This window comes from Lepidochelys kempii, chromosome 2 (genome assembly GCF_965140265.1).
Source record: "Lepidochelys kempii isolate rLepKem1 chromosome 2, rLepKem1.hap2, whole genome shotgun sequence".
Taxonomy (NCBI): domain Eukaryota; kingdom Metazoa; phylum Chordata; order Testudines; family Cheloniidae; genus Lepidochelys; species Lepidochelys kempii.
The window spans coordinates 62,280,784-62,297,537 of NC_133257.1; the positions used below are offsets into that span (position 1 = coordinate 62,280,784).

General features: G+C 39.5%; 1 protein-coding gene across 11 annotated transcripts in view; it reads right to left on the reverse strand.

The window, feature by feature from the left end:
- Nucleotides 1-16,754, reverse strand: part of TRIM55 (tripartite motif containing 55) — a 64,114-nt gene that overhangs the window by 22,707 nt on the left and 24,653 nt on the right. For 9 of the 11 annotated variants that reach the window (XR_012157189.1, XR_012157191.1, XR_012157188.1 and 6 more), the window contains 2 exons: nucleotides 11,457-11,659; nucleotides 8,848-9,135 (listed from right to left, as the gene is read on the reverse strand). Coding sequence is in view for 7 of the 11 variants with exons in the window: in XM_073331001.1 (XP_073187102.1) it covers nucleotides 8,848-9,135; nucleotides 11,457-11,659 (491 nt within the window). In the remaining 4 variants the exon portion in view is untranslated. Of the gene's footprint in view, nucleotides 1-7,229; nucleotides 7,275-8,847; nucleotides 9,136-11,456; nucleotides 11,660-16,754 lie in introns of all 11 variants that reach the window. The other 2 variants (XM_073331007.1, XM_073331006.1) reach the window with 2 other exon arrangements.

Sequence of the window (16,754 nt, forward strand, 5' to 3'; positions counted from 1 at the left end):
AGGAGCAGTAAGTCAGTGTGTGATTTCACATTTCTTTTAATAATCTGTTTTGTCCATGCTCTATCTATATTGCATATTTAAAATACTTTTACATGACTAGCAATTAGCTAAAATGTAGTCAATTACAGACCTCGCTGACATTTGATTTAATACTATCTCATGGGCAAATATAGTGAGGATCCACAGCTGAAAGAAATAAAAGTATTCAGCAACTGGGGCAAATATAACTACAAGTGTGTGAATACAGCGAGAAATGTCCCTATGTTAATTCTAGCAGATAGCATAAGGTTACAACCAAGTAACGGAAAATTTTAAACAAGAAACATGAAACAAGAATAACATATGTCATTCAGTTAGCATTTCTCTCTCCAAACAGCTCAATCTTTATTATAGGTTATATCCTCACAGAATTACAGCACTGTAGATACTGACTGCAAAGGGAAATGAAATCGAGTATGGTTTGTGGATGATTTAACTTGAATTTCCTTTTCAGCTAGACACATGTGGTTTAGTCCCTTTGAATGATGGTATTTTTTTAGACTCTTGGCTCTATGACGTGTTGCTAGTAAGTAATTCATTTGGACTACAAAATATTGTACTCTGTACCTCATCTGAGACAAAATAACTAGAGAAACCGGAGACTCAGACAGACACTGATCCTGAAGTGCAAGGATTGGATCAGCTATCAGATATCTGCATGAGTAAATCAAGGGAGAGAATTTAGATCTCCAAAGTCAAGCTTCTTTGCCTAAAGTTAGGTAGCTAGATCCATATTTAGTAACATAAATAAGTAGCTTGATGTCTAGAAGTACTTAGCACTTACTTCAGTGGAAGCAGCAGACGTACAGCACCTCTGAAAATAAGTAGCACTTATATAGGTGCTTAAACGGTGAATTAGGCGTCTAACTTTAGACACCCACCTTTAAAAATGTTTGGCCTTAGGTTGTAGAACTGATCAATGAAATTGTTTTTAATTGTTCACTTTATTAATATAACTTCATAAGTAAAGTTTTATAAATGAAACTACATTCATTCATAAAACCAGGGACCCCAATAACTGGGTAATTGAGTTTCACTTGCAATCCAATTGCTGCTTAAATCACTGACACTTGCACTGTTTCAACATTGTAACTTCCGCTCTCTGTTTGTCATTCATTATACTTGTGTATATTGGAACTTCTGTTTGCTGTTTGCCATTCCTTACACTTGTCCATATTGTAACTCAAACTCCATTTTAACTTGTCCCAAACTCCATTTTAAAATGCTCGCTCCATTTTGTAAAAGCTTGCTGCAACCTTCATTTTTGCAAAATCCTGCTGTAATCTTATTAGTTTAGTTTAGATGTGTGAATGAGGTATGTATGGATGATGGAATCAACCTCCAGCCCAAGCCTGTCCTGATGAAATAAAGTGTAAATACCAACGGCTGAAGATGCAGACAACAGCCCTGACAAAGCAAGAAGAGTCCACCCTAAAAAGAAAAGAACAAAAGTACAACTGAAGAAACATCAAAGCCAGGTCCTAGGCTGAAAGTCATGTCTGTAATTGATGGGTGATGAATCACACTGAACCCAGAGGCAGCATGACACAGCAAGTCCTATAGACTCTGGATTCAAACTAAAGCCTACAAAAAGGATGGATGAGATGGAAGACTTTGGAGGGTAACATTCTGCAGCCAACATGGAAGGGCATCGGTGCATGCCCAGCAGAGACCCAGCTCTTCCTTGTGCCCGGCTTTCCTGGCCAGTTAGCCACCACAAGCTACGAACCCAAGCCACGAACTCAAGCTACATTCAGGACTGGTAACTATCTAGCAGCTGCAGAACACTTGGGGTGTGTGTGTGTGTGTGTGTGTGTGTGAGTGAGTGTGTGTGTGTATACATAGGTATTAGATATTAGTTATTGGTCATAAATCAAACTGTGTTATAATAAACGTGACATCTTGTCTTGTCCCCTGAAACGATCCTGTGTAGTTTTGTCTGCATAACATGGTAAGCCTGTGCCCCTGCTATTTGGATCAAGTTTTTGGTTTGGCATATGAGATATATAGGACCTGTTCACAAAACTTGGATCCAAGTGCAGACTTTTGAATACAGTACTCCCAATTTCAGATGTGTTTGTATCCAGGTTTTTTCTTTCTGCCCATCTCCAGGGCCAAATCCTAAGGATCTTACTTAGGGCCTCATCCAGCAAAGCATTTAATTAAGTACTTTGGGCTTATGCTTAACTTTGGGCACATGAGTACTCCCACTGAAGGCACCGTTGTTAATGGAACTGTTTACGTGTTTCACTGGACCAGGGACTAAGAGCTTGTCTACACAAGGAAATTGATTGGAATAGTTATTGTGGAAAAACTGTGTGTGTGGACTCTTCCAATATAAGAGTGTCTATATAGGGAGTTATTCCGGAAAAGCTATAGCACTTTAAATTTACACCTTATCTTACTTCAGAATTGCTTCTCTGTGTAGACAAGCCCTAAATTTTTACTCAAACTCAAGAACGGGACGGCTAATATATGAAGACCTCCATTTTATGATCTGACTGGTAAACCTTATTTATTAAGGACCCAAGACCATAAACACAACACAGCAATACTCATCTTTGCCTGTATGATCTACTGACAAAACAGAAAAATTTACTTTGGTGAATCATTTAAAAATACAAAGATGCCAGCTTTTTAACTGTTTAAAGAATACATGATCTTTACTGCATTAATAAGCGCTGTAAAATGTTATATTGTGCATGTATGACAAACATAAGCAATGGTGAATTATCACTTGGTTTTTACATACTGAAATTCCAGCACTGTGAAAGAAGTGCAGATATTGATACACAAAACAGGCTGTCATTTGTACTTTATCTGTATAATTTATGCTAAAAGATGCACTGGTGTGGTAGTAATTTGAATAGAATCTGACATTATGAGTCTCTCAATGAAATGTACAGAACATAATTTAATTTTCATTTATTTCTGTTTGTTTTTGAAATTTAAATATACTATTACAAGAATACATAGAGCATATTTGTGCTCATGGGAAATTAAGTATGAGAATAACATTATGCTCTTTTCCTTATGGTTTATTTTTTTCAAAATACCTTTTGAAATTAAAAATAATTAAATGCAGAAAGCTATCAGCATTTCCAGTATTTGGGGTCTCAGGGCATATGGTCTCTTGTGGCTCCTTGACTATTTATTTAATCATGCCATAAGAAGTGGGTAAAGGATAGGGATATTTTGGTCTCTAAGGTCATTTGCATAAAAACTATTTTATCATCCATATGTAATTACTTGGTTATTTATGCAACTATTCTTTATTTTGCTTTTGGGAGATCGGGTTGCTGCTCTTTGGACCACACTATGTTGGTGACCATTGTAAGTGAAATACAGAAATTATTCTAAACTAATTATAATAAAAATAAATAAATCCAGATATGATTTGTGGCCTACAGGAAGTTCTATAATTTACTACTTTCAGTCTATTTTAATAGGGTATGTCTATTCAGAGATGCATTTCTCTTTCTCAGGTGCAGCAGTCAGGATTGTGGCAAACTCTCCTTAGGAATTAGTAAAAAATGTTACTGGTCTTGGAGGGGATCCCTTTCTTCCAGCAGATGCACAGCAGGATGGCCATTACTTACGCATCAAGAAAATTCTTCCAGATGCTGGAAGGGTTGTAGTAAGTAGCAATGAGAGTTAGGGAGGGCTGTAGGGGATTCAGTTATTAGAAATAAAGGTAGCGGGGCTTGAGAAGAAACATTGTGAAATGATTAAATATCAATGGAATACAGCAAAAACCCGATGGATAGAAACCAGAAAGGATAGATTAAGTTGATGAGATTCTGGACAAAGTCAATGAGTTACATTAACTCCATTGGAATTATACAATATATTTATCAATAATTAGAGGAGGACATAGTGGCAGGGATGAGATAGACCCTTCCAGCACTCTGTATAAAAGGTTATGTGGAGTAGAAGAAAAACTACCCAACATCACCCACTGTGATCATTTATTCATAAAGGAGTAAAGGATTAGCAACTCAAGGGCTAATCCATCCATTCCAGTCTGATGTAGAATTGTATCAACAATACTTTACGGCTAAATGGTATTAAAGGTGGCTGCTAGATTTAATATGACCTGCACCACATGGTTTATTCAGTTTTAGGAAGAGATCATCAACAGTGCTACTATATCTGTTTGTTTTCCATATTCATGTCTGAAATTAGGCTAACCAGAGTCAAGGAGATATGAGCCCTCTAGATATTATCAGAATTGCTTTGCTGTAATCTTCTCAGTAATCACTCCTAAATATGGGAGATTAAATCTCTGTCAGTAGCTTGCAAGATTATCAGTGTTGAATGACAGTTTATTGAACAGGATTTAATCAGTGCCCTGTTGAGCACACCTGGCAACTTACTCTCACAGAGGGCCCAGTGTTTCCTCACTGTTCTGAACCAGACAAAACAGACATGATCCAGATACGTGATGTGGCCCAACACAGTTCAGCACTGCATCAAGCTATACTGGGTGAAACTCAAAACCTAGAAGATGCTGCATTTGACCCCTGAGTGTATTGCTCTGAAATCTCAATAGCTGATTGCTCCAGATTGCTGGACAGAGGCAAGCCACAAAAGGTCTGCTGTTCAAGTTTCACAGAGCCTTTGATGGAGGCACAGAACACTTTCTGTGCCTTTAACAGCAGATAAGAGGATAAGGCTTCAAAAATTTCAGTTGCTCAAGCTCTGCCAAGACTTCCACTGCCAATGTTCTGGTCACCTTCTATCTTGCTTTATTTGTTGCAAATCATGTGTAAAGCCATTGTGCCCCAGAGTGAAAGACAGGCAAGAAGGCATTTGGGGTTACTGCTTTGGTGGTTGTAAACAGCAAGTACTGCAAAATCCCACCTGGCCTTTGATACTGTGGTCTGTCAGCAAACCAGTAGTTCACTAGAGCTCTCTGGAAATTTTCAGGTTCTATAAACAATCCCATCAAAATAAGTCCCTCATCCAAACAGGATAGAAATATTTCAGCCTCAGGTAGGAATTATTTTGCTCCATGTTATTATCAGGACCAGATGAATTCCCAGGTATACTCAGCTTCTCCTGGCATAAACTCAGGCACAGAACAACAGAAACAAAATGTGGACTGGGAGGGAGGTAACAAAGGAGAAAAGTAGCTGCAACCTCCCGTCTGCTGAAGTGGACCTGCAGGCAGAACACCCCAGAAACAGGCAGTTTTGGCAGGGGAAGGAACATAGCCAGAGTAGAAAGGGAATGAGCAGTTTCAATGAATTCCTGTTGCCCTCCCACACTGAAAACCCAGAGGGATACTGGGGTGGAATCCCCCAGGGGAATAATGGCTCAGTCCACTGCAGAGGATACACATTATACCTACTATGTTGGCAGGGTTGAATCTGGCTCACATGTTATTCTAAAGGAAGATAATTTTCCTTCCTTAAGTACTGTGAGAAATAACACTAGTCAAAAAAACTATTCAGTCCAAAGACTTAGTACCTTTTCCAGAACAGGCCAGTGCCCAGTGCTGTAAAATGTACAACTTGATATTTTATTACGGATCTGTTCTCACCAGTAGTGTTCTTATCATTAGTGACAACAGGAGTTGCATGCACAGAGCAGGGAAACTGACCCAAAAGTACTCAGACTCAAGGACCTCAAAAACTAAACCAAAACCAAAATAACCCCCAAAACCTCTAGGACAAAAGTGAGAAAGATCTATGACAAAATGGTCTCTGACCTTATGAATGACAATTGTTTCTTTCACATAATAAATAGTTTGCTGTCATGAGCAGGTAAGGAGCAGAATTTTAAATCTATATGTAGAGTCTTTCATCTGCATTGTAGCTCCTAAAGAAACCCCTTTCTCATACAAAGTGATACTTTTAAGATTGTAACAAAGCTCACTACTCATTGGGTAAGTTTGCATGACTATGTTATACAAAGATCACAAACATAGTGGTAGTTTTGTTGTTATTATTGATTTATAGTTTCAAATAGCTACTGATATGCCTAACAACAACTGAAATATGAGCCCATGAATTCGATGCAGGGTTTCCCTCATTTTTTAAATGAGGGATATTTAATTTGTAACCATGCGGGATTAAACTCTAGGATGGCATTTTGGGAGGGTAAGGAGAAAAAGCTTTAGGCAGCAGGTATTATAAGATAGCATGATTCTTTTTAGATGGCAGAAAGGGAAAAAATCCTTTATGAATCACCTAGAAACATCACCAGAGAAACTACTTGAGCTGTTAGTTAATGGTAAAACAAAACATTTCCTACCCATTAAAGTAAAAATCATGTATTGAATCTGACTCCAGAGATGATGCAGTATGATAAGAAAAGCCAAAACTGATATGCAGAATGCTAACTCCTGTGAGAAAATAAGAAGAATGCTTCACTAACATTGTCATAGTAAACTGGGCTGGTCAATGCTGGGTTTGATGAAGAGATTCAGTTTTCAGAACACTTTTTTCAGTTATTCTTTTACATGTCATTATTTAACTTAAGAGCTTGGTGAAAACAGGGACATGATGAAAATACCCAGTCTCTATTTGGTTTATCAATGACTGATAGAGTCATTGGTTTATCAATGACTCTATCAGTAACTATGCCAGATTGGTCTTTGTTAAAATCACAGGCAGAAAACAAACTAAAGTTTGCCTACTTAACATGATCACTGCCACATGGCAGAGGCCGTTTTACATATGACCTCGCCATTTCTCTTAGTTCCAGCACTGCTTCACCACTCTTCCACTAAAAAACACATTCCCACCAACCCTTCTGACCTACAATACCATGACTACCCACCTTCCTTTGTGGATCTCACCCATAATTCTTCCCAGCCCCAGAACCACACCCCCATTATTTGCTCACCTGCTATCCCTCCAGCAATGTACATACGCATCATACTTATTTCCAACAGATATTGAAGCATGGTAACCAGTACACAATGATTCGCAACCATCAGGAATTGTCACAAATCTAAAAAAATATTCTTTCCCCCTTGTTTACTCTTATAATTCTTCTTTCCTTAATTGCTTCAGTTTGCTTCATTGGTTTGCTTGAAAGCCACTGCAGTAGGTTTTCCAAAAAGTAAAAGTCATATGAAACATTTATTTCTGCTATTTTACTGCTCCTGATAAATAAAGGCCCGAAACTACAGTCCTTACACAAGCAAATCAATCACTAAGGTAAGTTAATGGCTATTTTACCTGAGTGTGGAGTGCAGGATGGGGCCCTAATTCTTTGTAACAGTTCTGTTGAAACAACAGCAACAAGAAGTTCCACTTTGAATATTGCCTGCTTTTGCCATCTTGTCTGGAACACACTTAAGACAACGTTGTCATGGTAGATTTCATAATTTTAAAAATATTTTTATTCTACTCTTGTTTACAAATAAAATCTTGGCCTGGAAGGATTAACACTGAAAACTGTAGGCCAAATTTAGACTTCATTATGACTGACATCAATGAAAATCTTTCCACTGACTTCAATGGTTATTGGATTGGGCCCTCAGTCATTAGAGCTCTGTCCCGGTACGCCATATCTGAATTTACTCTTGTTTCTTTATCTTTTTCCCCCCCGCCACACACTGGTTTATCGTTGTAGGGTTGCTCATGAGCGCCAAACTGCTGACACTGATTTTTTAAATTTTCTTTTTTAATTTTAAGAAAAAACATAGCACTGAAGTATTTGCGACATACACGCACAGGCACACGACACACACGGCACACACAAGCATGCACACAAGCAATCTTCAAAAACAGGAGGTCTACCTCTTCAAAAACCTACATCTCTTGAGTTCGGCACCCAGAAATGGAGACATTCCAAATTAATGGATACTTTTTAAATTTAGGCCTTAACCAATTTACACATACAAATGCAGGCACATGTGTGTTGTGCAAATTTTTCACAGGTCCCTCAGCTCCACTCCATGAATCTTTGGTCCCTTAAGAATTACATGGAGTTTACAAACAAACAGAGAGGAAAAAGTCAAATTTGGGGTCTGCCAACTCTGAGAGTGTCCTTTTAAGAAGAAATATAAAAAACACATGACATCCAATTATTCCATCAATATTGATGTCATAATAGTGATATGCTAATACAGGGCTAGCATTTCTGATGTTCATACTGATCTTTGATCATATTGTAAACACTCTTGAAAGAAAACTTTTGGAACAGTTATTTACAATGCAAAATTGATTTAAATCACACCATGCTTTTAGAATTGCTGTCAGACAAACAAAAGAATCCTGATGCTTGCATAGCCCACTGTGCATAGAGAAAAGGCTAACCAAGAGCAACCATACATTCCAGATGTGTGACAGATACAGCAGTAAAACTACAGTAGATAAGTCTGAAGCAACAGCTGCCTATGCAATAGTTGTAAAATGGCATGTGACATACAGACTCAGATTGTCAACATTACATGAAGGTAACTGTATGGATTTCTTTGCCACTAATGTGTAAATACCTGATGTGTGCAGACATGGCCAATTAGACATGTGTCTGACATCTAACTGACTGCATGCATGAGCGCCTCAGGCATTTGCTTCCACATATTGGGTGCACTGCCACATAAGTTAGGCACAAGCAAATATGTGCACACCACCGTGGATTCCTAAGTTTGAGAGTCTGGCCCACAATACTTTTTAAATCAAATGTATTAAATTTACAAACTTTATTGAAATCACACTGAGTTGTATTTCCATATTTCTGAGATAATGGTTTGCCTCTGCATTTTTTTAAAAACAAATTTTCCGTCAATATTATATTCCAGTTGGACCCCGGCTGCATGCAAATACACTTTGAGAGATCATTAACACTAACCTGGGAAGTAGCTGCAGTTGTGTTAGTTTCCTTACCACTCCCAGGTACACGCTCATTGCTTGTTGCGGCTTCTGTAGTTTCTGCCTTCTTTACATTCATTTCCAGAGAAACAGATGGCCCTACTTGGCCCAACCCATCACTCAGCTGGGTCAAACTTGGGCTGCTTGCTTGCCGAGATTTGGCCTTATACCAACTAGGGTAAAACAAGGGATCGATGGTTTCTGCTGTTGATGGCATTTGTGTTTCAGACTCTGCAGTCTGTCGACCACCACTTGGCACCACCTCACCCTTCATCAGGATAGATAAAGTAAAAACAAAAAAAAACACACAAGCAGAGTGTACTATGTTACCTTCCTGTGTTCAGCCCATATTTCTCTGCATGCCAGGTTTGTTTTTATCTCACTGCAAAGAATTTATTGTTTGAGGTCCAAAAGAATGATAACTGAAATACAGAGCAAAAGTGTGTAGCATTTGGATAGTATATCTATGGAAAATACAAATACAAATCCTGCAGCCCCACTCAGCAAAACTTCCCATTAGTTTCAGAGGGAACCTTGCTTGAGAAAAGACTGAAGGAGATGTTCCTTTTATTAATTTCATTACACACTTTGGCCTGATTCTCTTCTCAAGTATAAATTAAGAATAACTCCACCAAAGTCAGTGAAGTCACATTATAGTAAAAAATGGTCTGAGAGGAGAATGAGGTCCTTTATTTTTGAGATATTACCTAAAAACTATCCAGTGTACAGAAATGTCTAAAGTGCCAATCTGGAGGTTCTTACTCAGAGTTAACTGAGCTCATACTCAGGTGAACACCCATCTCTGTTTAATCACTGAGCTAAACTATACTACACAATGCATAAGAACTTCTAGTACTGGCCTCAGACATTGAAGAGCATATATGTGGGGTCTGACCCACTGCCCACTGAAGTCAATTGGAGTCTTTTAAATCACTTCCTTGGGTTTGCGATTGGGACAATAATTTATTTTTTTAAATAAATATACAGAATTGTATCATTCAACATTGATTCTGTTGACGTGAGCAGGTAGAATAAACAGACTATAATGACAACAGAGATAAATGCTTGCCCACCACACGACTGTTTATATATAATAGATTACTGTAATTATACCTTATCAATGACTGGAGCAACTGACAGAACAGCACCGTCTCTATCAACGTCTTTCCAGACTAGTCAACTGCAGGTTTTGACCGCACGGTACCATTAGTACAGATGACTAGATATAACAACATTTTTACTTTGCTTTCCCCTAGGCCAACAGGAAAAAGCTAAACTGCAAGCATCCTGCACATTGCATCCCCCACATGCCAGTCTGATCAACTCATAATGGCTTTTTTAAATTACTAATGAGCTAGACCAGCATGTCTCTATATTCTTTTTAGCTCAGGAGGCGTTGGACTTCACAAAATTATGAGGCAGTTCAGTTTATAATTAGGCCTGGTCTACATATGAAGTTGCACTAGTTTAGTTAAACTGGTTTAGTTTAATTAGTGCAACTCTGCATCTGAACACTCTGAAATCAGTTTAAATTTGCTTATTTAGATTTAGATTAAGTTGGTAAAGAATCAAGTTAAATAGATATATGCCATTTCTAAACTGATTTAAGAATATCCACAGAGAATAGGCATGAACCTGTGTAAGCCCTCAAATAGATCAAAGAAGGAATAAATCTAGATCATTTATTTCCCCCCTCTCCCTTCTGCTACTGTTAAATCAGAACTTTGCCATAAACACTCTTTATTTGCTTCCTTGTTTGTGCACTACCGTCAATGTGCTGGAGTAAGGACTTAACTGGAGCTGCAGAAGAGATGAATTTGTCCTGCTTGGTAAGTTAATTGCTGATATTGACAGCTGAAGGAGATTAGCAAGTATTGTTTTGGTGCAGATCTCACAAAGTATCAGTCATTGGTGTTTTATTTTAATTGTATTCCAGGAGAGAAAGTACAAAGATATAAAATATATCCTAAATACATGGCTTCAAATATAAAGATATTTCAAATCCAGAACATGTTTGGGCTGCCATTTCATAACAAGCAGGCTTACTTCTCTGTATCTAACACGGAAACATGAACTTCTAAATGATATCCCCGACCCCAGTGACAAGACCACCAAGGGACGGTAAATGTCATTCATAGGAACAAAAGATTAGTGAGGTCAGGTAATATGGCTAATGAACTCTTCAGAAGGCATGCTAAAGGTGAAGTTCTCTTGGTATACATGTTTTTACTTCTCACCTCAGTTATTATAACTGTTAGTTTCTACTAAGCAAAAGAACAAACAACAAAACTGAGCATCGAGTTGTCAGTTCTTAAGGGTTTTAAGCCTTAATAACCAAATGTTCCTTGATTTACATAAGAGAACACTGTTGTTGTTTTTTTAAACCAATGAACTCACACACATACACAGCTTGAATATAAACAATGGCAGTAAAATCTTTGCTTTCTTCCTTGAATGAGCTATATTTTTGACATGTTTCTGACATATGTTTCAGCATCTATCGGGTCAGATTAGGTCATTCATAGTGCTCTAGAATGGAGGAAACATTCAGCATAGCTGATAGGATGGAGAATGGTTGGGTGCAATTACCTGACTAAATGAGGCACCTGGTGATAGTGAGGGGGCTGGTTCAGTCTGAGGGTCTCCTGTTGTACTCTTGGGTTCTGAGTCTGGCTGAGATTGCTGGGATACTTTCTCAGCTACCTCTTCCTCCTCACCAGATGACTCTGTGCGGACTTCATCAAACTCTTCACCTTCCATCACATCCTCATCTTCCTCATCACCCTCCTCCTCTAATAAACATTCACATAAGCACAGCACTAGGTTAACACAACAATACATGGGGTATGCTCTTTATACACCACAGAGATTTAGAAATATGAAGTTACTGTGGTAACTATACAGTAGGTCTATTGATAGCAAAAAGGCACCCAAAGTGACATTTTTTTCAAGGGACAGTACAACTTGTGCTTTAATTATGAGTTGATGCTCATAAGGGCAAGACTGGAATCTGCCCTGGATGCATGCAAAAGGAAGGAAGAAGATGCAAGAGAGAGACAGAGACCAAGGAGGAGCTGTCTCCCCACACGTTGCATCTCTGTGCACAGGCCTTGAGCACGAGGACTGGGCAAGCCGGCCAGAGCCATCAACAGTGTAGGCTCCCCACAGGTGCTGGAGACAGGCACACAGACTGTATTCTGCCACAGGGTGTTGCAGCAGTTGCATTCCCCCTGCCTGAGGTAAAAAAGTAGAGCTGTCGATTAATCACAGTTAACTCAGGCGATTAACTAAAAAAAAATTAATTGTGATTAATCACAGTTTTAATCACATTGTTAAAAATCCAAAAATATTTAATACATTTCAATTGGTATTCTGTTTTCTACATTTTCAAATATATTGATTTCAATTACTACATAGAAAACAAAGTGTACAGTGCTCACTTATATACACTGCTTATATTATTGATTACAAATATTTGCACTGTAAAATGATAAACAAAAGAAATAGTATTTTTCAGTTCACCTCATACAAGTACTGTAGTGCACTCTCTTTGTCGTAAAAGTGCAACTTACAAATGTAGATTTTTTTTTTGTTACATAACTGCACTCAAACAAAACAATGTAAAACTTCAGAGCCTACAAGTTCATTCAGTCCTACATCTTGTTCAGCCAATTGCTAAGACAAATAAGTTTGTTTACATTTATAGGAGATAATGCTGCCCACTTCTTATTTACAATGTCACCAGCAAGTGAGAACAGGTGTTCGCATGGAACTTTTGTAGTCGGCATTGCAAGGTATTTACGTGCCAGATATGCTAAACATTCGTATGCCTCTTCATGCTTCGGCCACCATTCCAGAGGACATGCTTCCATGTGTATGACGCTCGTTAAAAAATAATGCATTAATTAAATTTGTGACTGAACTCCTTGAGGGAGAATTGTATGTGTCCTGCTTTGTTTTACCTGCATTTTGCTATATATTTCATGTTATAGCAGTCTCGGATGATGACCCAGCACATGTTCATTTTAAGAATACTTTCACTGCAGATCTGACAAAACACAAAGAAGATTGTGAGCTTGTGAGATCTCTAAAGATAGCTACAGCACTCGATCCAAAGTTTAAGAATCTGAAGTGCCTTCCAAAATCTGAGGGATGAGTTGTGGAGCATGCTTTCAGAAGTCTTAAAAGAGCAACTGTCCTATGCGGAAACTACAGACCCCGAATCACCAAAACAGAAAATCAACTTTCTACTGGTGGCATCTGAATCAGATGATGAAAATGAACACGCATTGGTCTGCACTACTTTGGATTGTTATCAAGCAGAACCCGTCATCAGCATGGATGCACGTCCTCTGGAATGGTAGTTGAAGTATGAAGGGACATATGAATCTTTAGCGCATCTGGCACATAAATATCTTGCAAAGCCGGCTACAACAATGCCATGAGAATACCTGTTCTCACTTTCAGGTGACATTGTGAACAAGAAGCAGGCAGCATTATCTCCTGCAAATGTAAACAAACTTGTTTGAGCCATTTGGCTGAACAAGAAAGAGGACTGAGTGGACTTGTAGGCTCTGAAGTTTTACATTGTTTTATTTTTGAATGCAGTTTTTTTTGTGCATAATTCTACATTTGTAAGCTCAACTTTCATGATAAAGAGATTGCTCTACTGTACTTGCATTAGGTGAATTGAAAAATGCTATTTCTTTTGTTCTTTACAGTGCAAATATTTGTAATCAAAAATAAATATAAAGTGAACACTGTACACTTTGTATTCTGTGTTATAATTCAAATCAATATTTGAAAATGTAGAAAACATAAAAAAATATTTAAATAAATAGTATTCTATTATTGTTTAACAGTGCGATTAATTGCGTGATTAACTGAGCAATTAATTGTGATTAATTTTTTTAATCAGGGGATTAATCACAATTAATTTTTTAATCTCTTGACAGCCCTAGTAAATAGCCTCCAGAAGCTCCCCTAGGGCATAGGGTTGCCAACTTTCTATTTGGAGAAAATTGAACACCCTTGCCCCACCCAATTCCCCTAGGCCATGCCCCTGTCCCAACCCTTCTCTGAGGCCCCGCTCTTGTTCACTCCATCCCCACCTCCATCTGTCACTCAGTCTGCCCCTCCCTTGCTCATTTTAACCAGTCTGGAGCAGAGGGTTGGGGTGTGGAAGGGGGTGAGGGCTCCAGCTGGGGGTGCGGACTCTGGGGTGGGACCAGGGATGAGGGGTTCAACATGCAGGGGATGGGCTTCGGGCTGGGGCCAAAGAGTTCAGAGTGTGGGAAGGGGCTCTGGACTGGGGCAAGGAGTTGGGGTGTGGGATGGGGTACAGGCTCTGGGCTGGGGGTGTGGGCTCTGGTATGGGGCCAGGGATGAGGTGTTTGGACTGCAGGAGGGGCTTTGGGCTGGGACCGAGGAGTTTGGAGTGCAGGCAGGGGCTCAGGGATGGGGCAGGGGGTTGGGGTGCGGGCTCCAGAAGTGAGTTTGGGTGTGGGAGGGGACTCAGAGCTGGGTAAGGGGGGTTGGGGTGTGGACTCCAGGCAGCGAGTTGGGGCAGGGGATTGAGGTGCAGGAGGGGGTCAGGGTGTGGGCTTTGGGCAGCCGAGCTGGGGCAGGGGTTTGGGGTGTGGGAGAGGGTGCAGGCTCTGGGAGGGAGTTTGGGTGAGGGAGTGAGCTCAGGGATGGGGCAGAGATTGAGGTGCGGGGGGTTCAGGGTGCAGGCTCTGGGCGGCGCTTACCTCAGACAGCTCCCAGAAGTGGCCAGCATGTCTCTCTGTCTCCTAGGCACAGGGGCGGCCAGGTGGCTCAGGTCCGCATGCTGCCTCTGCCTGCAGGTGCCGCCCCCGCAACCCCCATTGGCCATGGTTCCAGGCCAAGGGGAGCTGCAGAGCTGGTGTTTGGGGCAGTGGCAGTGCGTAGGAGTTCCCATGGCCACACCTGCGCCTAGGAGCCAGAGGGATATGCCAGCTGCTTCTGAGAACCACAAGGAGCTGGGTAGGGAGCCTACCTGCCTGCCCCACTGCGGGTGCCAATTGGACTTTTAATGGACAGGTCAGGAATACAAAATTAGCGGCTGAAGGGAAGTTAGTAGATGTACTATATTTGGATTTATTAAAGCATGTGGCACAGTGTTCCATGAAATCTTCCTCTCAAAATCAGTTTTCAAATCAGCTTGGATATGAACACTGTCAGCATGGATTGAAGGACTGTAAAGAAAGTCTTATGATAGAGGACAGACTATTAACTTGAAGGGATGTGTCTAGTGGGCAACCTCAGACATTTGTTTTAGTCCTGATCTCAAGTAACATCTTTGTAGAAGAAGGAATATTCAGCAAGTTAATAAAATCTGCATAGATTATACTAAATTGAGAGGAACTTTAAATACCAGCGAGTATACAGAATTAATATAAAGGGCCTAGATTAATCAACAACATGAGAATTAAATGTCAACATGATATTCAACTAGGAAAAACACAAGGTAATACATTTAGGAAAAAATAATACAAAGCACAGCTATTCAAGAGGAAGATGAAACCTGGTAAGAACTAATGCCAAAAGAGACTTAGAGGCGATAGCAGACAGCAAATTAGAAAAGAGTTTTCTGATCTCATTTACATTGGTGTAAATTTGGAGTATCTCCACTGAATACAAGTTTTTGTAGATGTATAATGGTAAGATCAGAAACTGACTCATTTTGTTTAGTTTTGGACAACCCATTGCAAGAAAGATATTGACAAACTGGAAGGAAGTCAGAAAAAAGCAATAAACAATTATCAGGGATTGGCAGGATGGACTTTTGAGGAAAGATTAAGAGAGTCAGATAAAGCTCTAATTTTAAGTTCATTTACATCTCCATAAAACCATTCCAAAGGGTATAAATCAAAGCAGTATTTGTTCCAAGAAGGTCAAATGAAAATATTCTCAGGATACTGTTCCCAAATCAGAGCTTTTAAGGAATGATTGCTTGCTTGCTGCTGCTACTTCAATGGACCAGCCTTAACTCATTACTGAATTTAATTAAATCACCTATTTACAATGTGGTAACAAAAACTATACATTTTCTTTTGCATAATCATATTATTCATCTTTACTACCATCAAACATTGCTCAGAGCTATCACAGTACTTCAGAGAAATAATCATGGACTGATGTTAAGAACAGATTAGACAAACATCTGTCAGGAATGGTCTAGATATACTTAATCCCTGTACTTGGCATGGGAGGATGGTCTAGATGACCTTGAGGTCCCTTTCCTGCCCTACATTTCTATGATCCTATGATATATTAACTGTAGTTTCAAACTGATTGTATATTTTGTAAAGGTAGGAAGAGTCTTATCTTTCACTCAGGAAGATTTTGCAAAACCTTTTAATTGGCTTACATGTTTTGTATGAGTATAGAAGATACCAAGAACGAATTGCAAACTAGATAAAACTATCACAGTGAGGAATGGTCTTATATCTTATAAAAAGAAAAGGAGTACTTGTGGCACCTTAGAGACTAACCAATTTATTTGAGCATGAGCTTTCGTGAGCTACAGCTCACTTCATCAGATGTTTACCGTGGAAACTGCAGCAGACTTTATATACACACAGAAATCATGAAACAATACCTCCTCCCACCCCACTGTCCTGCTGGTAATAGCTATCTAAAGTGATCAACAGGTGGGCCATTTCCAGCACAAATCCAGGTTTTCTCACCCTCCACCCCCCCACACAAATTCACTCTCCTGCTGGTGCTAGCCCATCCAAAGTGACAACTCTTAACATAATCAAGTCGGGCTATTTCCTGCATAGATCAAGGTTTTCTCACATCCCCCCCGCCCCCATACACACACAAACTCACTCTCCTGCTGGTAATAGCTCATCTAAACTG